Source organism: Leuresthes tenuis, unplaced genomic scaffold (genome assembly GCF_036924035.1).
Source record: "Leuresthes tenuis unplaced genomic scaffold, fLeuTen1.0.hap1 SCAF_17, whole genome shotgun sequence".
NCBI lineage: Eukaryota > Metazoa > Chordata > Actinopteri > Atheriniformes > Atherinopsidae > Leuresthes > Leuresthes tenuis.
In genome coordinates, this window is record NW_027325371.1 from 11,116,506 (window position 1) to 11,134,187 (window position 17,682).

The 17,682-nt window shown below is 40.1% G+C and overlaps 1 protein-coding gene across 6 annotated transcripts in view; it reads right to left on the reverse strand.

The window, feature by feature from the left end:
• The window catches only part of arhgap44a (Rho GTPase activating protein 44a), a 28,301-nt gene extending 10,856 nt beyond the window's left edge, over positions 1 to 17,445 (reverse strand). For 3 of the 6 annotated variants that reach the window (XM_072368480.1, XM_072368477.1, XM_072368479.1), the window contains exons 1-18: positions 17,131 to 17,445; positions 6,534 to 6,573; positions 6,166 to 6,285; positions 5,996 to 6,072; positions 5,698 to 5,809; positions 5,504 to 5,580; positions 5,244 to 5,358; positions 5,033 to 5,101; positions 4,756 to 4,837; positions 4,297 to 4,424; positions 3,963 to 4,074; positions 3,391 to 3,472; positions 3,152 to 3,232; positions 2,477 to 2,590; positions 2,274 to 2,365; positions 1,586 to 1,769; positions 774 to 791; positions 479 to 667 (exon numbers count right to left, since the gene is read on the reverse strand). In XM_072368480.1, coding sequence (XP_072224581.1) covers positions 479 to 667; positions 774 to 791; positions 1,586 to 1,769; positions 2,274 to 2,365; positions 2,477 to 2,590; positions 3,152 to 3,232; positions 3,391 to 3,472; positions 3,963 to 4,074; positions 4,297 to 4,424; positions 4,756 to 4,837; positions 5,033 to 5,101; positions 5,244 to 5,358; positions 5,504 to 5,580; positions 5,698 to 5,809; positions 5,996 to 6,072; positions 6,166 to 6,285; positions 6,534 to 6,573; positions 17,131 to 17,183 — 1,745 coding nt within the window. In that variant the 5' untranslated portion in view covers positions 17,184 to 17,445. The remainder of the gene's footprint in view (positions 1 to 478; positions 668 to 773; positions 792 to 1,585; positions 1,770 to 2,273; positions 2,366 to 2,476; positions 2,591 to 3,151; positions 3,233 to 3,390; positions 3,473 to 3,962; positions 4,075 to 4,296; positions 4,425 to 4,755; positions 4,838 to 5,032; positions 5,102 to 5,243; positions 5,359 to 5,503; positions 5,581 to 5,697; positions 5,810 to 5,995; positions 6,073 to 6,165; positions 6,286 to 6,533; positions 6,574 to 17,130) is intronic. The other 3 variants (XR_011907991.1, XM_072368478.1, XM_072368481.1) reach the window with 1 other exon arrangement.
• Between the last annotated feature and the right edge of the window lie 237 nt (positions 17,446 to 17,682).

The following is a 17,682-nucleotide window of genomic DNA, read 5'->3' on the forward strand; positions in this document are numbered from 1 at the left end:
GAGGCAGTGACCATGAGGTGATTATTCATGTGTTTATATGTGATAAATATGATAATTAAACCAAAAATCAGGGTGAAATCAGAGTGTCAACAGAAAAATAAATCATTCATGACTAAAGCTGAGAAAGCCAGGCCACAACAGTGAGATACTGAATATATTTGCATGCTTGCAAGGACTTGCATATTGAAGCTTAGTGGTATCTACAGAAACACAACTTTTATTATAGTATTTGGACTAAAACTTTTCAGAGTTAAAGATAATGTTACCTACAGCAACATCAGGGAAAACTCATGAAATGAAGAATGTGAAATTATAATAATAAAATAGAATGAGACATGAGAGGCATCGCAGATTAATGGTCGTATGGTCACAACCGCCAAGAATCTTAAACACAGTCAACTGGGATTGTTGATGGTAATGATGATGGTGATGACAATATGAATGAAAGGGGACAGCGTCTTTGATTTGGGTGACTTACCAAATTCTTTCTCCAGGTGGTGGTGTGGCGGATGGGGAGGTGACGAGCTCCCCGGGCTGCTCGGGGATGAGAGTGTCTGCAGGAGAGCCTGGCCCTTGCATGCCTGGAGGGGTGGAGGAAGCCTTGCGTGCCAGTGTGGATGAACCCTTGCGAGACACCCAGGAGGTATCCATAACCCGGACGCCCATGCTGGAGCCAAACACATGGCTAGAGTTATGTATGATGATAACGACACCAATATAAAAAAAAGCAGGGATGGTCAGGAAAGAAGTGGGAAAAAGGAATGATACAGTACCTTTGTATCTTTCTAATGCTGCATTAGTAGGGGAGAAGAGAGGCAAAAGGGATATGAGGTCATAAGTAATGCAGACAGTGTTCATGATACACGACTGAAAATACTCAGTCACTCACAGGTTATGATAGGGAGATGAGATCGACAGTGGCAGGGAGGAGCAGAGGGGAGGTTCACAAGGTGAGAGGATGTCAGCCCACATTACCTGTGTGCATTCATTGACTGAATGGCATTCAAATAAGTGCACCTTACTTGAAATATATATAATCTATTTTCTGTGAGCACATACAAAATTGTTGGAGCTTTAGATAAATGCCTCTAACATTGCAGCCTTTTTCCTAATTTGACTGAGGTATTTTTGTTATCTCCTCAAGTTATTTTCCTCTGGCTGGATGAATGACTTAGGTCAGCTGACGTGCCAGACTGTAATGGGGGAGCTGGGTGTGGGAGGATAGGAAGATAGCACTAGCGAAATATTTCCCTAGAAAAAAAACACGAGGTAACCAGCAGCTCTCCATCAGAAACTTGTTGCCATAGAGACAATACCACTCTGGCAATTTTTGATGAATTCTGATATTAGGGGGTGTAGTTGTATATGCTGGAATTGGCAGTGAGATACTGCTGCCTATTGAGGCTTCTGACACACTGTATGAAAGATTTTAGATCACAGGGTGTGTAAATACTCTGAAATTTTGAATGTGTCAGTGCTAAGAATTCAGTATGAACTCCCCGAAAGAGGCGTGGGTGAAGAGGGAGAAAGAGGGATGTAAGGAAAGTGAGAGATGGGTAGCAGAAGAGTGAACTTGGCCTCATACCCATCTTTCTTGTAAAACTCCAGCATCATGTTGTCAGTTGCGACACTCAGTGGGCGTCGGCTCTGGTCGTGCTGCTGCTTGCGATCAGATTGGTCCATGTCTGGTGAGGGCATGGAGCTGTAGTTGGAGTTGTGGTTGGTGTGGATCGGGCTGCCATAGCAGCCTGTCAAGTTGAATTCGATCTCTGTGGCAGAAGCACAAACAACATTAGCATATGCATGCAGCGGAATGCGATAGAGTAGGATTTAAAAGCGAGTGTTCAAGCATAACTACCCTTGAAATGTATAGGCTGGGTTTAGATATGATAAAAACTATCATCCTTAAGACATGTAAAATTCTTATAACAAATGCAGCATTTTTAAGTAATATTTCTTGATTGAACATAGAGTACCATACGAGTAAGACTATGCAGTACGATTATGCAGCAAATTTTAAGGGTCTTCGTGTGTTTATTGTGTGTTAGTTTGCTGCATGGATCTATGGTTTATTATGGTGTAAATGTTACTGTGCTCTTTGTATGAACAATGATGGTAAAAGACAATGATTCTGAAACAAAGAATCATCATACTGATAGGCAGCTGTACTAAAGAACAAAGGTCCAATCATAGAGGTACAATGATAGAAGGCCAAAAAAATAGATATGTTGCCCAACCTAATCACAATTTTACATACATAATGAAATCCCCACCTCCAGGAAAGAACCAATCAGCATGCTGAATAATAGGCTCAATGATGCCAACAATCTGTAGGGACACGGTGGTCATCATCTCTGTGATGTTTCTGGAAATAAGAAAAACAATTAGCTACAGTATAATCATTGTGTGGTTTGTTTATGTGCAAGTTAAACCACTCAAAACTAAGTCAAAGCAGGAGTGTATTAGGGATACATACGGTTCTGTGTGTGTCCACAGCAAGTTAGGTCCAAGGACAATGGCCATGTTTCCAGAAGTCATCTTATTTGAGTCTTGATATTCACTCAGCTTGGCTAAAAATTTGATTAGATATCTGTAGGATTAAATAAAAGAGTCTGATTTAAAAGTGACTCATATTGTTGTAAGACATGTTGCTAAAGTACATGTACCTTTTTTATGCAGTTAATTTACAAAGTCACAAACAATTTCACGTCTAGCAGATTGCTAACACGGGGGGGTGCATGATGTGTTGTTGAACGCATATTTATCTTTACCAACTATGATTTGAAATGCAAAATCAAAGCAACAGCAGGATCTTGCAACATGCACCTGGTACCACTCTAAAAGTCAATGCCTTTGGATGGCACAAGAGTCAGCACTGCAGAAGTAATACATTTCCTGGGCTCTAGATGGTGACATTTGCATGTCTACAGTTAAAGGTGCTGCCGCCGTTATTTCTCTTTTCAGTATGTGACAAGAAGTTAAACTGAAATTCTCTGGACTGTAAAGACATCACAGTGTTTCCATCTGTATTATACTGTTCAGGCTTGACTTTGACCGGTTTATATCAACAACCTTTCCTGATGTGCATGACATGCACATACTTGGCAACAGTAAATAATGAATGGATAGAAAATCAGAAAGAGCAACTGACCTGAAGTTATTCAAGTTGTCTGTGGGGAGTTTTTCACACACTGACATTAATGCTTGTAGTCTCTTGTCCATATCTTGAATACTGTGAAAAAATGTTTTGTTTATTTGTGCTCCACTTCTTCTTAAATGTCACCATTTTTCATTTTGGCAGTTCTGTAGAACTGTAGAACTGCTTTTAATTTTTCATCATTGCCAATAGCATAACACAAACATATCTTTAATAGGAGAATAGCAACTCACTTGGAGGCCTGAATCCATTCATCATAAAGTTCAGTTGTCATTAATGGCTCGGGGAGCTCACGGAGGTATGATTTCAGGGCCCCTGTGGGTGAAACAAGGGGAAAAACAAGGCATGTTTAAAAAAAAAGAAAAATGTAGTCAGCTTTTTTAGAGAAGAGGATTGTTTTCTCCCCTCAGAATACTGGCGAGGCTCATATCTTAAGTCCCCTCTAGCAGGCCCTTGCAGTCAGTGCAGCTGCCAGATTCAGATTGCTCAGCACAGATTTCATGCTAATGTCTAATAGACAGTAATTCCTGAAAAGGCATCCTGGGAAAAGAACACTGAGGGAAGAGCAGATAAAGTCTTCTTAGCCACTTTCATGTCATCTAAAAGATCCATATTCTCCAACTCTACTATGTCCAAAATCAACCAAAAAACTTTTTCACATCATAAGAAAAAAGGCATGGAAGGATAGTCAGATTATTTTACATAGACATATTTGCTAATTTCTTCCTGACTAACACTGACATATTCTAGAGGCTGTTGTTATGGAAATGGCCTTTGAACATGCATTTGTGTGGGTGTAGTTTACCTGCAATGGCATGTGGGTCAGAGGAGTACTCCTGCACGTCTAGAACTCCACAGTCCAGGGAGGCTTTCAGCTTCTTCAACTTGGAGGCTGACGGAGCCACCCTGAAGAGGCCCTGCAGTCCCCACACAAGAATCGTGAGTAATTATTAATCATAGTGTGACCTGCGCATGTAACACTTAAAGAATGAAGAACAAACAACACTGATATGTTCAGTTAACCATAAACTACAGGCATAAGTTTGGACTTGTTCTTGTTATGCATGTAACAACCAAAATGCAACATGAATACAGACACTTCAAAACATGTGTGCAATGTCTATGCAATTGTCCTCTACCTCTTCTTGCATGCCACACTCTAAAAGCATGGTGACGCAGGCTTCTATGGGAAAGGCAATCTCTCTCCCACTAATATTCAGGTGTTCCTCCAGAGACTTGCCAAATGATGGCTTCTCCACCCACGCCTCTGCAACACAATATTGCAGCAAGAATCACACAGAGATACAATAAACCTACGCACCAACAGCTGCCATCTTCCTCTGGAAGTTTGTTGAATAACAACATTCTATAAAGGTTCAAGACTATTTGGCATTACTTGGAAAATGTGATGTTAAAGTCCTCTGTTCGGTTTAGCAATTGTACTTTCAGTATCATGGTATAATGGTTGCTTAATGAGGCCGATAAGTGACGCATGAAGACTTTTACATTCTCTTTTACATGTCTTCGTGATAGCGCTTCAGGTGCAGAAACAAAGCAGATCTCTACTAACACACTTCCACACACATTGCATGACTCACCTTGATGAGCTTTAATCTGAGGCAAGACACTATGAAGAATTTCTAATGACTTCCTGTGATATTCTGCCTGGGTTTCTATCAGCTACAGAGGGAAGAAGATGTAGAACTGATTACAACAAACATCCTTTAAGAGGAACATATCAATTAATGCATACAATATTATCAAATGATTGTTTTTACTGTGATTTGTACTAAAATTGAATTTCATATAAATAATAGAAAAAAACATTCTTTATTCTTATACTAGGATTACAGTTTTGATAGAAAATGTACTTACTGTCTGGAAGTAGTTTGCATAGTCTATTTCTTTGGCCACAAAACTGTACATATCTGCTGATAACTGATCCTGAAAATTTATATGGAGAAAAAAAAAGCTTCAATGCAATGTGGTTCATTTGTGTCTGACACGTGCATTGGGGTTATAACTCAGAGGGGGAGCAAAAGAAGCTGGGTAGGACATAAATGATTTGCTCAGGTTGGTGACTCACTCTACAAATCTCCATCCGATTGGCTGCCTCCTCCATCTCCTCTCTCAGGGACTCGGACTTGGTACCGGGCTGCAGAGTGCTTGGGTGACTAGATGACTTGGATGACTGCTGATATCTATGAGCAATTAAAAATTATTTATATATGGCTACCATTGGATGTTTCATTCATGTTTCCTGCACAGAACCTTTAAACATGAGCCTTTGAGAACAATTAACACGAGCAGGTTGCTGCCTGCCTCTTAAATGTAAACATTCTTCACCTTGTTCGTGCTGAGTCCATGTCCAACACAAGTTTAGCTAAGTGCTTCCTCTGTTTCTGGATGTTAGGGATGTCCACCTACAGTAGATTACAGTATATTAGAAGTTCAGTCCAGATGAGTGCAACTGATGAGTGCATTTCTATCATATCAACTTAGCAACTTAATTACTGATTGAAATAATAATGCCAGCCCACCTCAGCGAGCACGTAGAGAGGCTCCACCACATCTCTCTCTATCTGAAGCTCAAACTGAAGGAGCTCCTGGGCAAGTTTATCTTCTGTGTCCCCACACAGCTTCAGCATTTTCCTTTTTAGTGGCGCCCACACACAAAGTCGTAGGTAATCAAATGCAATTAAAACATGGACAAGGTTAATCAGGACAGAGAAGAATTCGATAGCAAAATCAATAATTAAAGATGCCCCTATGTGGGTGTGTGTGCGTATGTGCAAATCAAGTTTGGGAGTAAAGACCCATGAGCTGTTAATAAGTTACCCCAGGAGAGAGTCATCCCCCAACACTGCAGCGCCTTCCTCCATGCATTGTGCCAAGATTGTGAGTGGTAGTTTTTTCTGACAGTGGAAAAAAATAATGCTACTAAGACATCACCACCACACATTATAATGCTTTCCATCAGTTTCCATGTCTGACAGACATTTACTCACAGAAGGTGACTTGACAGATCTCTTCTCGGTGTCAGTCCCCTGCTGACCCTGCAGACAAGCAGTCAGCTTCTTGTGAGTGCTGTGTGTCACCTGCTTTACGAGATCCAAGCGCTTCTCAACCTGGACAAAAACACACGAGGCACAGCTTGAAAAACTCCTATACACAACTTTATAAAACCAGGGACACTGCACTCACAACAAAATATCTGTCATATCTCATGAAGCATAATAAATCAGCACCTGCTACCTACTATGGAATCTAAGGACAGAAATGATGACTGTAAGTCATCATGATCCAATAATTCACATGCAGTTAAAAATAAACTGCTAGTCAAAGATGACTGCAGCTGTCATCTCTGCACACACACCTGTAGAAGATCATCACTCAGAACCTCTGTTTTTTCTGCCCTGCAAAGACAAAAATATGAAACAGTTAGGGTATTCAAAGGCAGTTCCTTGCTGATATTAGTATGTGAACTCCTGAGCTTCATGCAGCTCTGAGAATTGCAGAGAAGAAAAACATTTATCTCATTGAGGCTGAATTTGCTAAGAATTCAAGATTAAAAAAATCATCTTTAAACTCTCACACTAGTTTAAGTATCAACATTCTTTCATTGAGAAGATGTAAAAATGTATTTTCTATGTTAATGACAACGTGTTAGCATTTCAGGGGCATCACATGCCTTACATATGTCTCTGCTAAAATGCAAAATCTCAATAGATATAGAAAAACTCAATTACATAATCAGATATACAATGCTTCATGATGGGTGGACCAGATCTACACATCTGTCCTTCAGAAGTATGCAAGGGTTTTGTAGCCATTTCTCTCTCAGTCATGATGTCAAACAACACATCACAGCAGCATGTTAAAGCCACTGATTTAAATAGTTCCCTGTGAGTTGCATCGCATCCCACTGTTAATCCAGCAGACAAGGTCTCAAGTGAAGTCTGTGAGAGAGGGCAGAACTGCAGTGCCGATGGAGCAGATAAAGCTATTCAGCTGGAGAGGTGAAAGAGCCATACACTCAGAAAAGAGCAACCAACTGGAAGTTACAAACGTATGGTGTCAGCTCAGTTTACACAGCTTATATTTTGAGAGTTCAGTCTTTTTTTCTGCAAAGGTGTTCCTATTAAAGCTCAACATGCCTTCTATACCAAAAAAAATTAAGTTGGGAAAAAAAATCCTTGGAAAAGCAGATATCTGTTTGGATTATATTCTATCCAATAAAAACATGAACATGTGCAATAAACATTTACTGACCATTCAGGACTATGGAAATGGAGGATAGCATGCACTTCCTGCTCAAAACAAGAGTTGTAGTCTGACAAGATAGAGACAGGGCAGATAGATTGACCTTTTAAAGTGAGTCAAAACCACACCTGCAGACCCCCAGCAATCACCCAGCAGCACACATACTCTCGCTGCAATTCTACTTCCTGTCTGGACAGTCTCTTCCTGCAATTGTGCCCGAACCATGCCAATCTCAATTGCAAATAATGAACATGGACTTATCTTTACCAAGAGAATGGAAAAGACCGTGGATTGTTCCATAATATTCATTAGCTAAAAAAAAAAAAGGAAAAAAAGAAAATCAGCTGCACAGACCTAAAATGCTTTTTTTCATGGTTGATATATGGACAGCAAGTTTGCTAAGACTCTGCATAACAGCCCTGTAAAATCACAGCATAAAAATGGCACAAATTAATGTCCGTTTAATATTAAGATCCAGCTGCTGCTGCTCATTTATATTTATTCATTCATACACTGTCACCAACAACAGAGAGCTGCACTTTAACGATGTCTGTTATTAGCCCCCCAGCCTCACTGCCAAGATGTGAACATGGAACCATGGGAACTGGGTCAAACCATGTACGACTGGATCTAATCACGACATTCATTTGGAAAACTGCTCTACTCACTGAACTATAAAGAAAAAATACAGGAAGTGTGTGTGTGCACGCCTAAGAGAGAAAGAGAATGATAGCAAAGCAAGAGATTTCTGGCAAGATTAGTATGACAAGTGCGATCGCAGATTGCTGATTACATGACAAAGGAGGACAAAAATAACCAAAGCAGAGCAATAAAGTGTCACACAGTTTTGTTACAACACTCCACCAGCCTGAAAAATCTCTAAAACTCCAGTTTTTATGAACAAATTCCCAGTCAAGAGTGCAATGTATGAGGAGCCGTTATAGGGGCCAAATAGCATGGGTGGGTAGGGAAGACTACAATGTAGGACTTGGATCTGCAAGGTTTTCAGCAATGACTGTCTGTGTCAAGAGCTCAACTGGGAGAACATTACATTGAAACCTGAAGGGGTGGGTGAAAAAACACAGAATTCAAACACATTTGAAGTTTAAATTAAGAGAACATACATTTTAATCTCTATCACTGATGCTGTCATTATGACCCAGACATCAAACAGATAAGAGCCTATCTTCAAAGTGAGCTCTGTCTTGTTCAATGAGCATGTTTGTTTTCAGTCCATGGTATTTCCTCCTAGGAAAGCAGGAACATACATAATAGGCCTGTGAAGACATGGAGAAAGAAACAGAATTGCCCATTCTGGAAATATTGGAGCTGCTTTGTCCCAAAGATTCTGATGTAAAGAAAAAACTTGAGGGAGAATTTTGATGTGAGGAGTGATATTCCTCTCAACAAACAGAGTGCAGATTGAGCCCTTGGAGGAAAGTAAACACGTGGGAGAGTTGGCAGCCATGTGGGCGGTGTGCTCATGGAGCGGGAGGAAGACATTGCCAGGTTTATGCCAACCATCTGCCACAATACACATTCCTTTACCTAGAGCTGCTGATGACTAAATACAAGCAAGCACACATACACACACGTGCAAAGACATCCATAAATATGAAAATTGATTAACTTATGTCAAAATGCAGAAATTTAACATCTTACAGACTTGACACATAAAATTATCTCAAACCCTATGATACAGTGGCGACAAAGACCATCTGTGCAATGCAAACACAGAGCACAGAGACTAAAGTATAGTGAATTATATAAGATAATATTTATACAGACAGATCAATTGAAATACTTTAAATATTTTCCCTTTCCGCCTCTGGTGACATTAACAAAATACAAAATACAAAATACAAAGAACGATTTGAATGTGCGGAGGACATCTGGGCTTGAATGTTAACGACTGTTTTGGAAGATATGCAATATTACTGTGCATATGGGACACTATACATCATTGAAATTCCATTAAGCTGGAATTAAAATGTGGACCAAATACCCAGCTGACCATTTCAGCTGCACATTCCATATAAAACATATCTAAACGTTAAATATTTTTATATTGAGATATGTTCAAGTCAGACAGCTGCAGCCTCAGCCTTCCAGCAATGTGTATGGTTTATGGAAGCTTGAATAATCCATGTCAACGCAGTTGAAATGTGAATGAAATAACATCCGTACTTTCGAACATGTGTTGGTTGCAGGCCTGCTTTAGGCTGTTGAGCATCTGAGATTGGCCTGCACAAAAACAAAGTGATCGTGCTCTAGATTGGTCACACTGCTACATAGCTAAGAAAGGAGCACACTCTTGGGCCTAGGACAGCTATGTTAGATTCACGATACTGTGCTGCTCGGTGAGGGTAGCGGAGCAGAATGGTGGCCCTAGGCCTCAGAGGGCACCACATGGCCTAAAGTGCTGGCATGAGATCTGCAGTCAAGCAAATATACGCACAGAGAAACACGCAGCATGTTAATGTTTGAGACTGTCTAAATATTTCTCTACTGAATGCTTTTTGTTTCCTTGAATCTGCTGCCGTGGCCCCCTTTGGTTCCTCCCATACTGCAAAGAAGAGGGTTGATAGGAGACATGGCTACTAAAACAGAGAAACCCACTTACTGTAGTTGTCCAGCAAACTAGGTCACCGGTCTTTCAAGTATGCAAGAATAAATGTGAAGGGAGTGAACGCACACACGCACACAACGTGCACATATACACACATAAAGCACATATGTGCAGAGAGGGAGTGAATGAACGAGAGTGCTTGCAGCATTCTGTGACGTTTAGTACAACCTCCTTGAGGTAGAAAAGTAACAAATATCAATATAATGCTCCTCATAGGTTATTACAAAAAACAAGTCATCTCTGTCTCATAATGCTACAAATGACTTCAGCATCTGAAAATTCAAAATATGAAGTTGACAAACACCAAATGAGTGTTTCTAGGCAACTTAAGCAAATGAAAGAGGAATTTTCTGTATCGACAAAGAAGGAGTAGAACCATCTTTAAGAACAAATAGAATAAAAATGACAAATGAGAACTTTCAGATATAGCAGTAAGAGGTAAATAAAACAGGAAACTGTTATTAGTGGATTAGTGCTTCCTGTTTTTAGCCTACTGGCATTCCTGAATGGAAGGAAGTGGCATGTTGACAGGGAGTCACCCATCTCCTTAGGGGTTATTTCTAAGAACAATGCCACTCTCGTCAAGCTATTCCAATTCATATCTGCTTATTGCTCATTACAGTATATACAGTGACTAAGACTTTGCTTAAGCCACTTAAAATTCAGAGATGTTATTACATCTCTGAATTACATCTCTGAAGCAGTGAATGCAACTACATCACTGACTGCTTTTACGGCATTAACATTACACAATGTTGTTTTTCATCTTGATTGCTCCTCTATAAAGAATACGAATGACTACCACGTTCTATTTACATCTGTAACAATTTATCACAAAGTCAGTTCATTTAACCTGACAAGGACCATAAATGTTTCTGTTTGAGGGCTGTGGTACTTCAGCACTAAAATCTGAATATCAATTTGCTAAAAACGAGATACGATGTATCCTTCATTATCCTATTTTGTACGTGATGAGCAATAGACTGGGTCAACCCTGACACCTGTGACACACTGCAGGTATGATCAGACTTTAGTAAGCATTGGGTCGATAGGGACAAAATGAAAATTAGAGGGCAAAAGACTGAGGACTGAGGACTGAGCTTCTGTCTTTTTTTTTTGTTTATTGCCATGTTGTTTTCTTTGTATGTGCTTTTAAAATAAAGCAGTGGTGAAGTTGTGGTGGACCACCAGTCCAGGGTATCTTTAAGGGGTTTGTCTTTTGAGGGAACCAACAACACTGAAAGGGAGAAACAGTGCTTGTGTCTGATATTACATCATCTCTTTTAATGGCCAAAATGGCCCCTTGACAAAGGCTCTTTATCACTGTCATTCCCTGTAGTATGCTGTCTCTGAAAAACATTGATAGGATTATGGAAGGGTTACAAACATGAAACTAATATAACAGCAGTACCTCTTGTTTTAAAAAATAAAGATACATAATCTACTACACAGGTAAGGACTCATGCCTCATAGCTGATGCCATGATACTCTCATCATGAAAACATCCTAAAATGCTGTTCTCTAAGTCAAGATTTAACCATAAGATCAGACAGAAAGTGTTGAAAAATGAACCAAAAAGTTAGCTGCAGAGTGAGAGCAGGAAGCTCTGAGATTTCCAAAGTGCTTTTGTCATCTGCCAAACCAGGAATTCAAAGCAGCTTGGTTGAGAAAAGGAGACAGAGAGGGATGCTGCATTGGCATGCAACAAGTCAGCCACCATATGTATGCATCCCTGCCAGTAATACAGGTATAAATGTATTAATGCTTTGCTGAAGAAAAAACTGTCACAGGTAGTTAGTGCATAGGTAGCACATTTATTTGTCATGCAAAAAGAATTGTTGTTGTTTACAGTACCATGTCCATGTGAAGATTCAGGGAGATGTTAATGATTCACACACAATGCTATTTCTGTCCCTCTGTCAGCATTAGTAAACATGCAACAGATGTGATAGATAACACTTTTCTTGTACTTTTTCTTCTAACAGCCCACTTATCTAAATATTCTGTATGGCACATACAAACTGTGAGAGCTAGCATGCAGGCTGGTCTATAATGTGTTAACACACTGCATCAGAACAGAAACGAAAATCTAGAGAGAGACAAAACCATCTACAGCCCACAAATGGCTGCCATTTTCTGATAATTGGATTGTGCAGTAGTGCTGAGCTATTGAGCCTGCCCTAAAAACACAAGCAGGAAGAATGCATTTATTATAGTGCCATGGTCAACAGCAAACCTGTGCAGAATGTGACGATGGAAGGCATGAGAGTTATAATGGTGCTTGAAAGTTTGTGAATTTCTAAGAATTTCCATATTAGCTGATTTGATGAGTTTGGTTTTCAAAATACGTGTTTGTGGAGCGTATCAGACAAAGGAGGTTTCTGAAGACCACAGAAGAAGGAAGGCATATTGATGCAAATCAGGTTGTAAAAGGTTGCAAAATCATCTCTGTAGAGTTTGGACTACAACAATGCACTTAAAGGGACTGTATATAATCAGAGTAAATTTATGAATCATTGTGAATAACCCAATCAGATGTCACAGATGAAGGTGAAAGTTTTCTAGCTGCATCCAGAATCAGATCCAAATCTGTGATTCTGCTCAAACTGAATGCCCTGGGGTCTGTCACAACTACATTTGAACTTAAAAACCAAACTTAAATAATTCCTGTCCTTACAGACCTTTGGATAATTGCACTTCCCTGTGAGTAAACAGTACACTGTATGTGTATTATAATGACCTGTAAAGTTTCCTGCATGTGCTTGTACATTCATTTCTTTTTGGGGTTGCGCTGCTTTGTGGTACGTTCGCTGTACACTGGATATGCGCCGCTTAACTTAATGATTGCATAGTATTATCTACTGTCATGTTGACCGTGACTACCTTTGTTTTTCTCTTATCTTCATGTTTATGGACTGTATCTTTAACATTAAGTGCATTGAGTTGTCAGGAAATGAAATGAACCATACAAACAAAATCCCACTGCCATTGTTACCCTCCCAAGGAGTGGGTGTCAAATAATGATCAATATAAAAGCAAGATTATTGATAATGTAACAGTCTGTGCATCTGCAGGCCTCTCTCACATTGACTAATCTTTGTGAATACAACATCAGGAGAACACTGAACAACCGTGTGCTTGGTGGGGTTTGATTGTTCCATAAATGTTGGACCCACTGACAGAACAAGGAATTCTGGTTGTTGCACCAAAAAAATGGTTAAAGAATAAGGTTAATTTTTTTTGATAATTCCTGACCTTGATCTAAATATTGTGGCAAGATATGAAGTAAGCGGTTCATGTGAAGAAATCCACCAACATCCCAGAGATGAAGCTGTTCTCCAAAGACTAATAAGCCAGGATTGCTCAAACTCGATACACAGGACTAAACATTTAGGCACATATGTTTCTGCAGAAGAGGATCATACCAGCTATTGAAAGCAAAGATTTACAAAGTCATTATATTATTTTTTCCACTCAAAGACTTGCAAAACTGGAACAATTTCCTCAAATGGGTTCCAATTTGTATCTACTTTAACGATTCATGACAAATTTGGTGAAAGTTTTGGTTGTTATTTTCCAGAAATATAGAAAACTATAAATAGTTCTCATACTTTCAAATGCCAGTGTAACAATTCACAATATTAGGGTTAGAAAAAGTCATAAAAACAAAATATAGATAGATTTTCTTCTTTCATATGCAGTTTTTAGACTGCAACATATTCTTACAGACTTGTATAGTGGAATTGTTACCAGGCTGTCCTAGACCTAGATAGGGCCGTGAGTTGGGAATAGAGAAATAGGTCAAGAGAAGTGGAGGGTGAGAGCTGTTTCACCCAATGCAATCTTTTTCTTGCTTATTTCAGTTTGTATAAGGGCATAAATACGTATACATTTTTTTAATTTCTCTTTTTAGACAAGTGCAAGTACAGTCTCTTAACCCCAGAAGCCTCAGTTATAACTGAACAAGAAGAATGTCTGAGTTATAAACAAAATTAAACCAAGAAGTTCCCTCCACTCTGTGGAGCAGTGGCCCTTTGTTGTTTCTCTTCCAGTACCATAACACATTGCTTTCAGCTATATTGTATGCATGGCTGCACACTGTCCACTATAAAGTCTGGCTCTGCAGAGGTAATTGGTCAAGCTGGTGATCACATGATGTGGATCTCACCCAGGCAGGCGGTAGTAGCAGCCGGCCTAAAGAGCCAGAGGGCTGCTGACACAGCACACCTGAACACCAACCCGCCCTACTGAAAGAAGACCTTCACTGTGTACCATGTATAAGGCAAAATACCGTCAATGCAGGAAGACATGCCACCAAATAGGTGCTAATACAGGTCATGAAATTACAAGAAAATTCTACTTATAGAGATACACTTTTGCATAATGTACAGTCACTATTCTGAGACTAATGTACTTGTTATTAACCCATGCAATTTCACTCTGAGCTGGTTTAAAGAGACTGATGAATGTGGTCTTGTATTACCACCTCCACAGAGACAACTGAGGTTCAGGAAGGTCAAAGGCTCACACCAACAGAGTAACCCTGTCCCATATTGAAGATGGTTGAAGCTTGAGTCAGTAGAACTGTAAATCAGAGGCTGTCATTTGTCATTTTCCTGACTTGCCATTTCCTTTCTACAAGAGCAATGTACTGCAAGTACAAGTGGTGAAAAATTCCAATAAAGATTCAATTCAGTCCTTCAAAGAAAATCTCTATTTCAGTCAGCAAAAACAGGAGAATAGCAGAGCAGCAGCATGTTTTAAATGTTTTTTGTATGCAAGCTTACATTAAGATGCCTCATTAATCTCTACATACACACTCTTGTCCACCCACTGATTCCACACTAACAGCCCACAGCATGTGGGTGAAAGGAAACAGATCCATGCATGCATATAAAACATGAAGCAAGCTGCCACTTTTACAATAAAGAACCAGTCTGCTCTGATCAATCAGCAGATTGGAGGCATTTGAAGAAACTGCTCAATATATTTTGTTAGGTATGCCAGTAGGTGAGTATTTTGCATATATGTTACAGTTTGATGTAGACAATAAATTAAAGATGAGCTTCAAATCTCAGGCAGATCAGCAGCAGTACTTTGTTCTCTGGAAGAGCATTATGCTTGTGTTAACTTTGGGTTTAGTAACTTTTCAGACCCTTCATATGCATGGAAAGCTACCTAACAGACTTGATGAAAAGGAATAACCTTAAAAAGCTTATGATCTCCTATTAAAGAAGGCTCTTCAGGTTGATAGAGATACTAGGGCATCGGTTTAGCTTGTCTTTAAATTTTTCTACTATGGTATATTGTCTCAAAGAAGCACAACTTAATATGAAGCACTGGACAACTGTGGATCTCTAAATATGTATTGATTTGAGGGTTTGAGAGTTTGTGAACTAGGAACAGCCGGGGGTAATGCCCAAATCATGGTTTCTAATACCCACATCAACCCATTCATACAACTTTTTCGGTCAGCTTCGCTGAAGATTCCCATGAATGACAATTTCATCAGTCTTGCAGAGCACCTTGAAATCTCTCCTCAAACCTCTCCATGTTGTTCATCTGCTTGTTATCTTACTATCTTATATCTGATTATCATATTTTATTCTGAATGGGAGATTGATCAAGATGCATGTTTATTTTTGAAGCCCAGCCTGCAAAATCTTTGGTCTGCATAAAGTTGTCTGCAGAGGGACCCTCAGGCCGTACATGCAAGTAGATTGGGAAACCACAAATCAGCTACATGGAATGTTACTGTTGATTATTTATTTGTGGTACAACCAGGGAAAGCAAGTTATCATGCTGCTGCTTTTATCCTCATAAAACAGCAGATAGTAAGAGGTACATCACACCCATAACATTACCTATGTGCAACGATATGTATGAAATGCCTTCAAACAGGGCTGCGTGAGTGGCTGCAACCAAACAAACACACAGCTAAAAATAAAAGTTCCCTGTTTAATCCTTACATACGAAGGCCCATGACCTGCCTGCCCACACACATATCCATGCATGCAAACACACTGAGTCACTCCAAAAATTCTAAAAAAAAAAAATACTGCTGAATGCAGCATGAACCAAGGGGTAGATGATAATGATAGCACAAACACAGCCTGCAAGGTGTGTCCTTCCTTCTGAGAGCATGCCACTCACACAGTCTTGTAGTAATAATGACCTGGCCTCCTGGTCCTAATCCCCCTGTGCTGAACAGAAAACACCTTCTGGCCTAGTGCTGCTTGACAAGCTGCTCTCCCTGAAGGCAGAGGGAGGGGGAGCTGATAAGCCCAATGGACCTGTGTAAAAGGTCACAGAACCTCCTTTCTTGAAGGTGGTAAGGGGCTTCGGAGTCCCCCGGACGTACAGGACAAGTACAAAGAATTGAATCCTTCCATTGACCTCTCATTTAGACAGTGTAGAGATGTCACAACGTAATAAGAAAATAAATGCAAAACATTTTAGACTATTTTCTATCAAATGCATGATGAACTCCAGATCATGACTTGAGGACCCACACCTAAGAGGTGCTTCCCACCTCACAGCTGACATACTGCGTAATGAAAACATTGCGCCTTTTCCCATTTTCCCCCCACGTCGCAGCCCACACCGCATCCGTCTGGATCACGTTCACCTATTGACAGGTTCGGTGACAGGAGGTAAATTTAACCACCGCATAATCCCTCAACATTATTCGTGTCACATTCCAAACCTGAGTCCCAATCATAAAGATGTAAGGTTGTCGTGTGTTGTGGTGGTCTGCGTTAGTGCGATTTTCTATTTTTAATATATTTCTGTGGGCAGGTTGTGCTGTAGCTACAGGGGCAATGCGCCTACACGCTGCCTTTGCGGTAGCATATTCCAATGGATATTACGCATAGGAACACTGAGGGCGTTTTGAACATTATAGGGTATTATTTGGCTCCCCTGAATTATCAGTGAGCTCTTGTGAGCCATATCTTTATACAAATAACAAATATAAGGCATAATATTTTATTAGATTTCATTCACATTCTTTCGGGGCGATAAAGGAGGATTCTATTCCCTTTGACTTGGCTCTGTGTGAATAGCGCACTGAAAAGCTTACCTTCCCACCGTTTGGTTGGCGAGCTGTCGCATCCGGTTGAATTGCTTCTTCATCTTGTATTTTATGCGTTAACACCTATGTGGGGAAATATTCCGCATTATTTCTCTCAACACGTCGGTCCGTCCTCCACAGACGCGCAGCACAAAATGCAGTCTTCCATATTTTCCGTTCCTCATTGCAAAGCAACCAACTCCGAGAACTTAGTCCACGATTACATATTTTCAAACGATATTTGCCACATCTATATTTGCCCCTACTGCCTTTGCAGGGATGCTGGAGCAATTCACCGCGGGTACAGACACAGGCGAAGAGCGACAGCAGTGACAAGTAGCGGCTGCGCAGCAATGCAATGTGGGAAATGTAGTAGATTGACCTCTTGATGGATGAATCCAATTTTGCCGCTTCACATAAGGCTGCATCGATAAAACGATTCGAATACGTAGGCCGTCTATTTATGTTTGTTCATTTGTCAGATGTATCCGAATTTATACCGTTAGTCATAAGAATACGCTGAGAAAAATGGAGGAAACTCTTAGACGACTGGAAGACTGC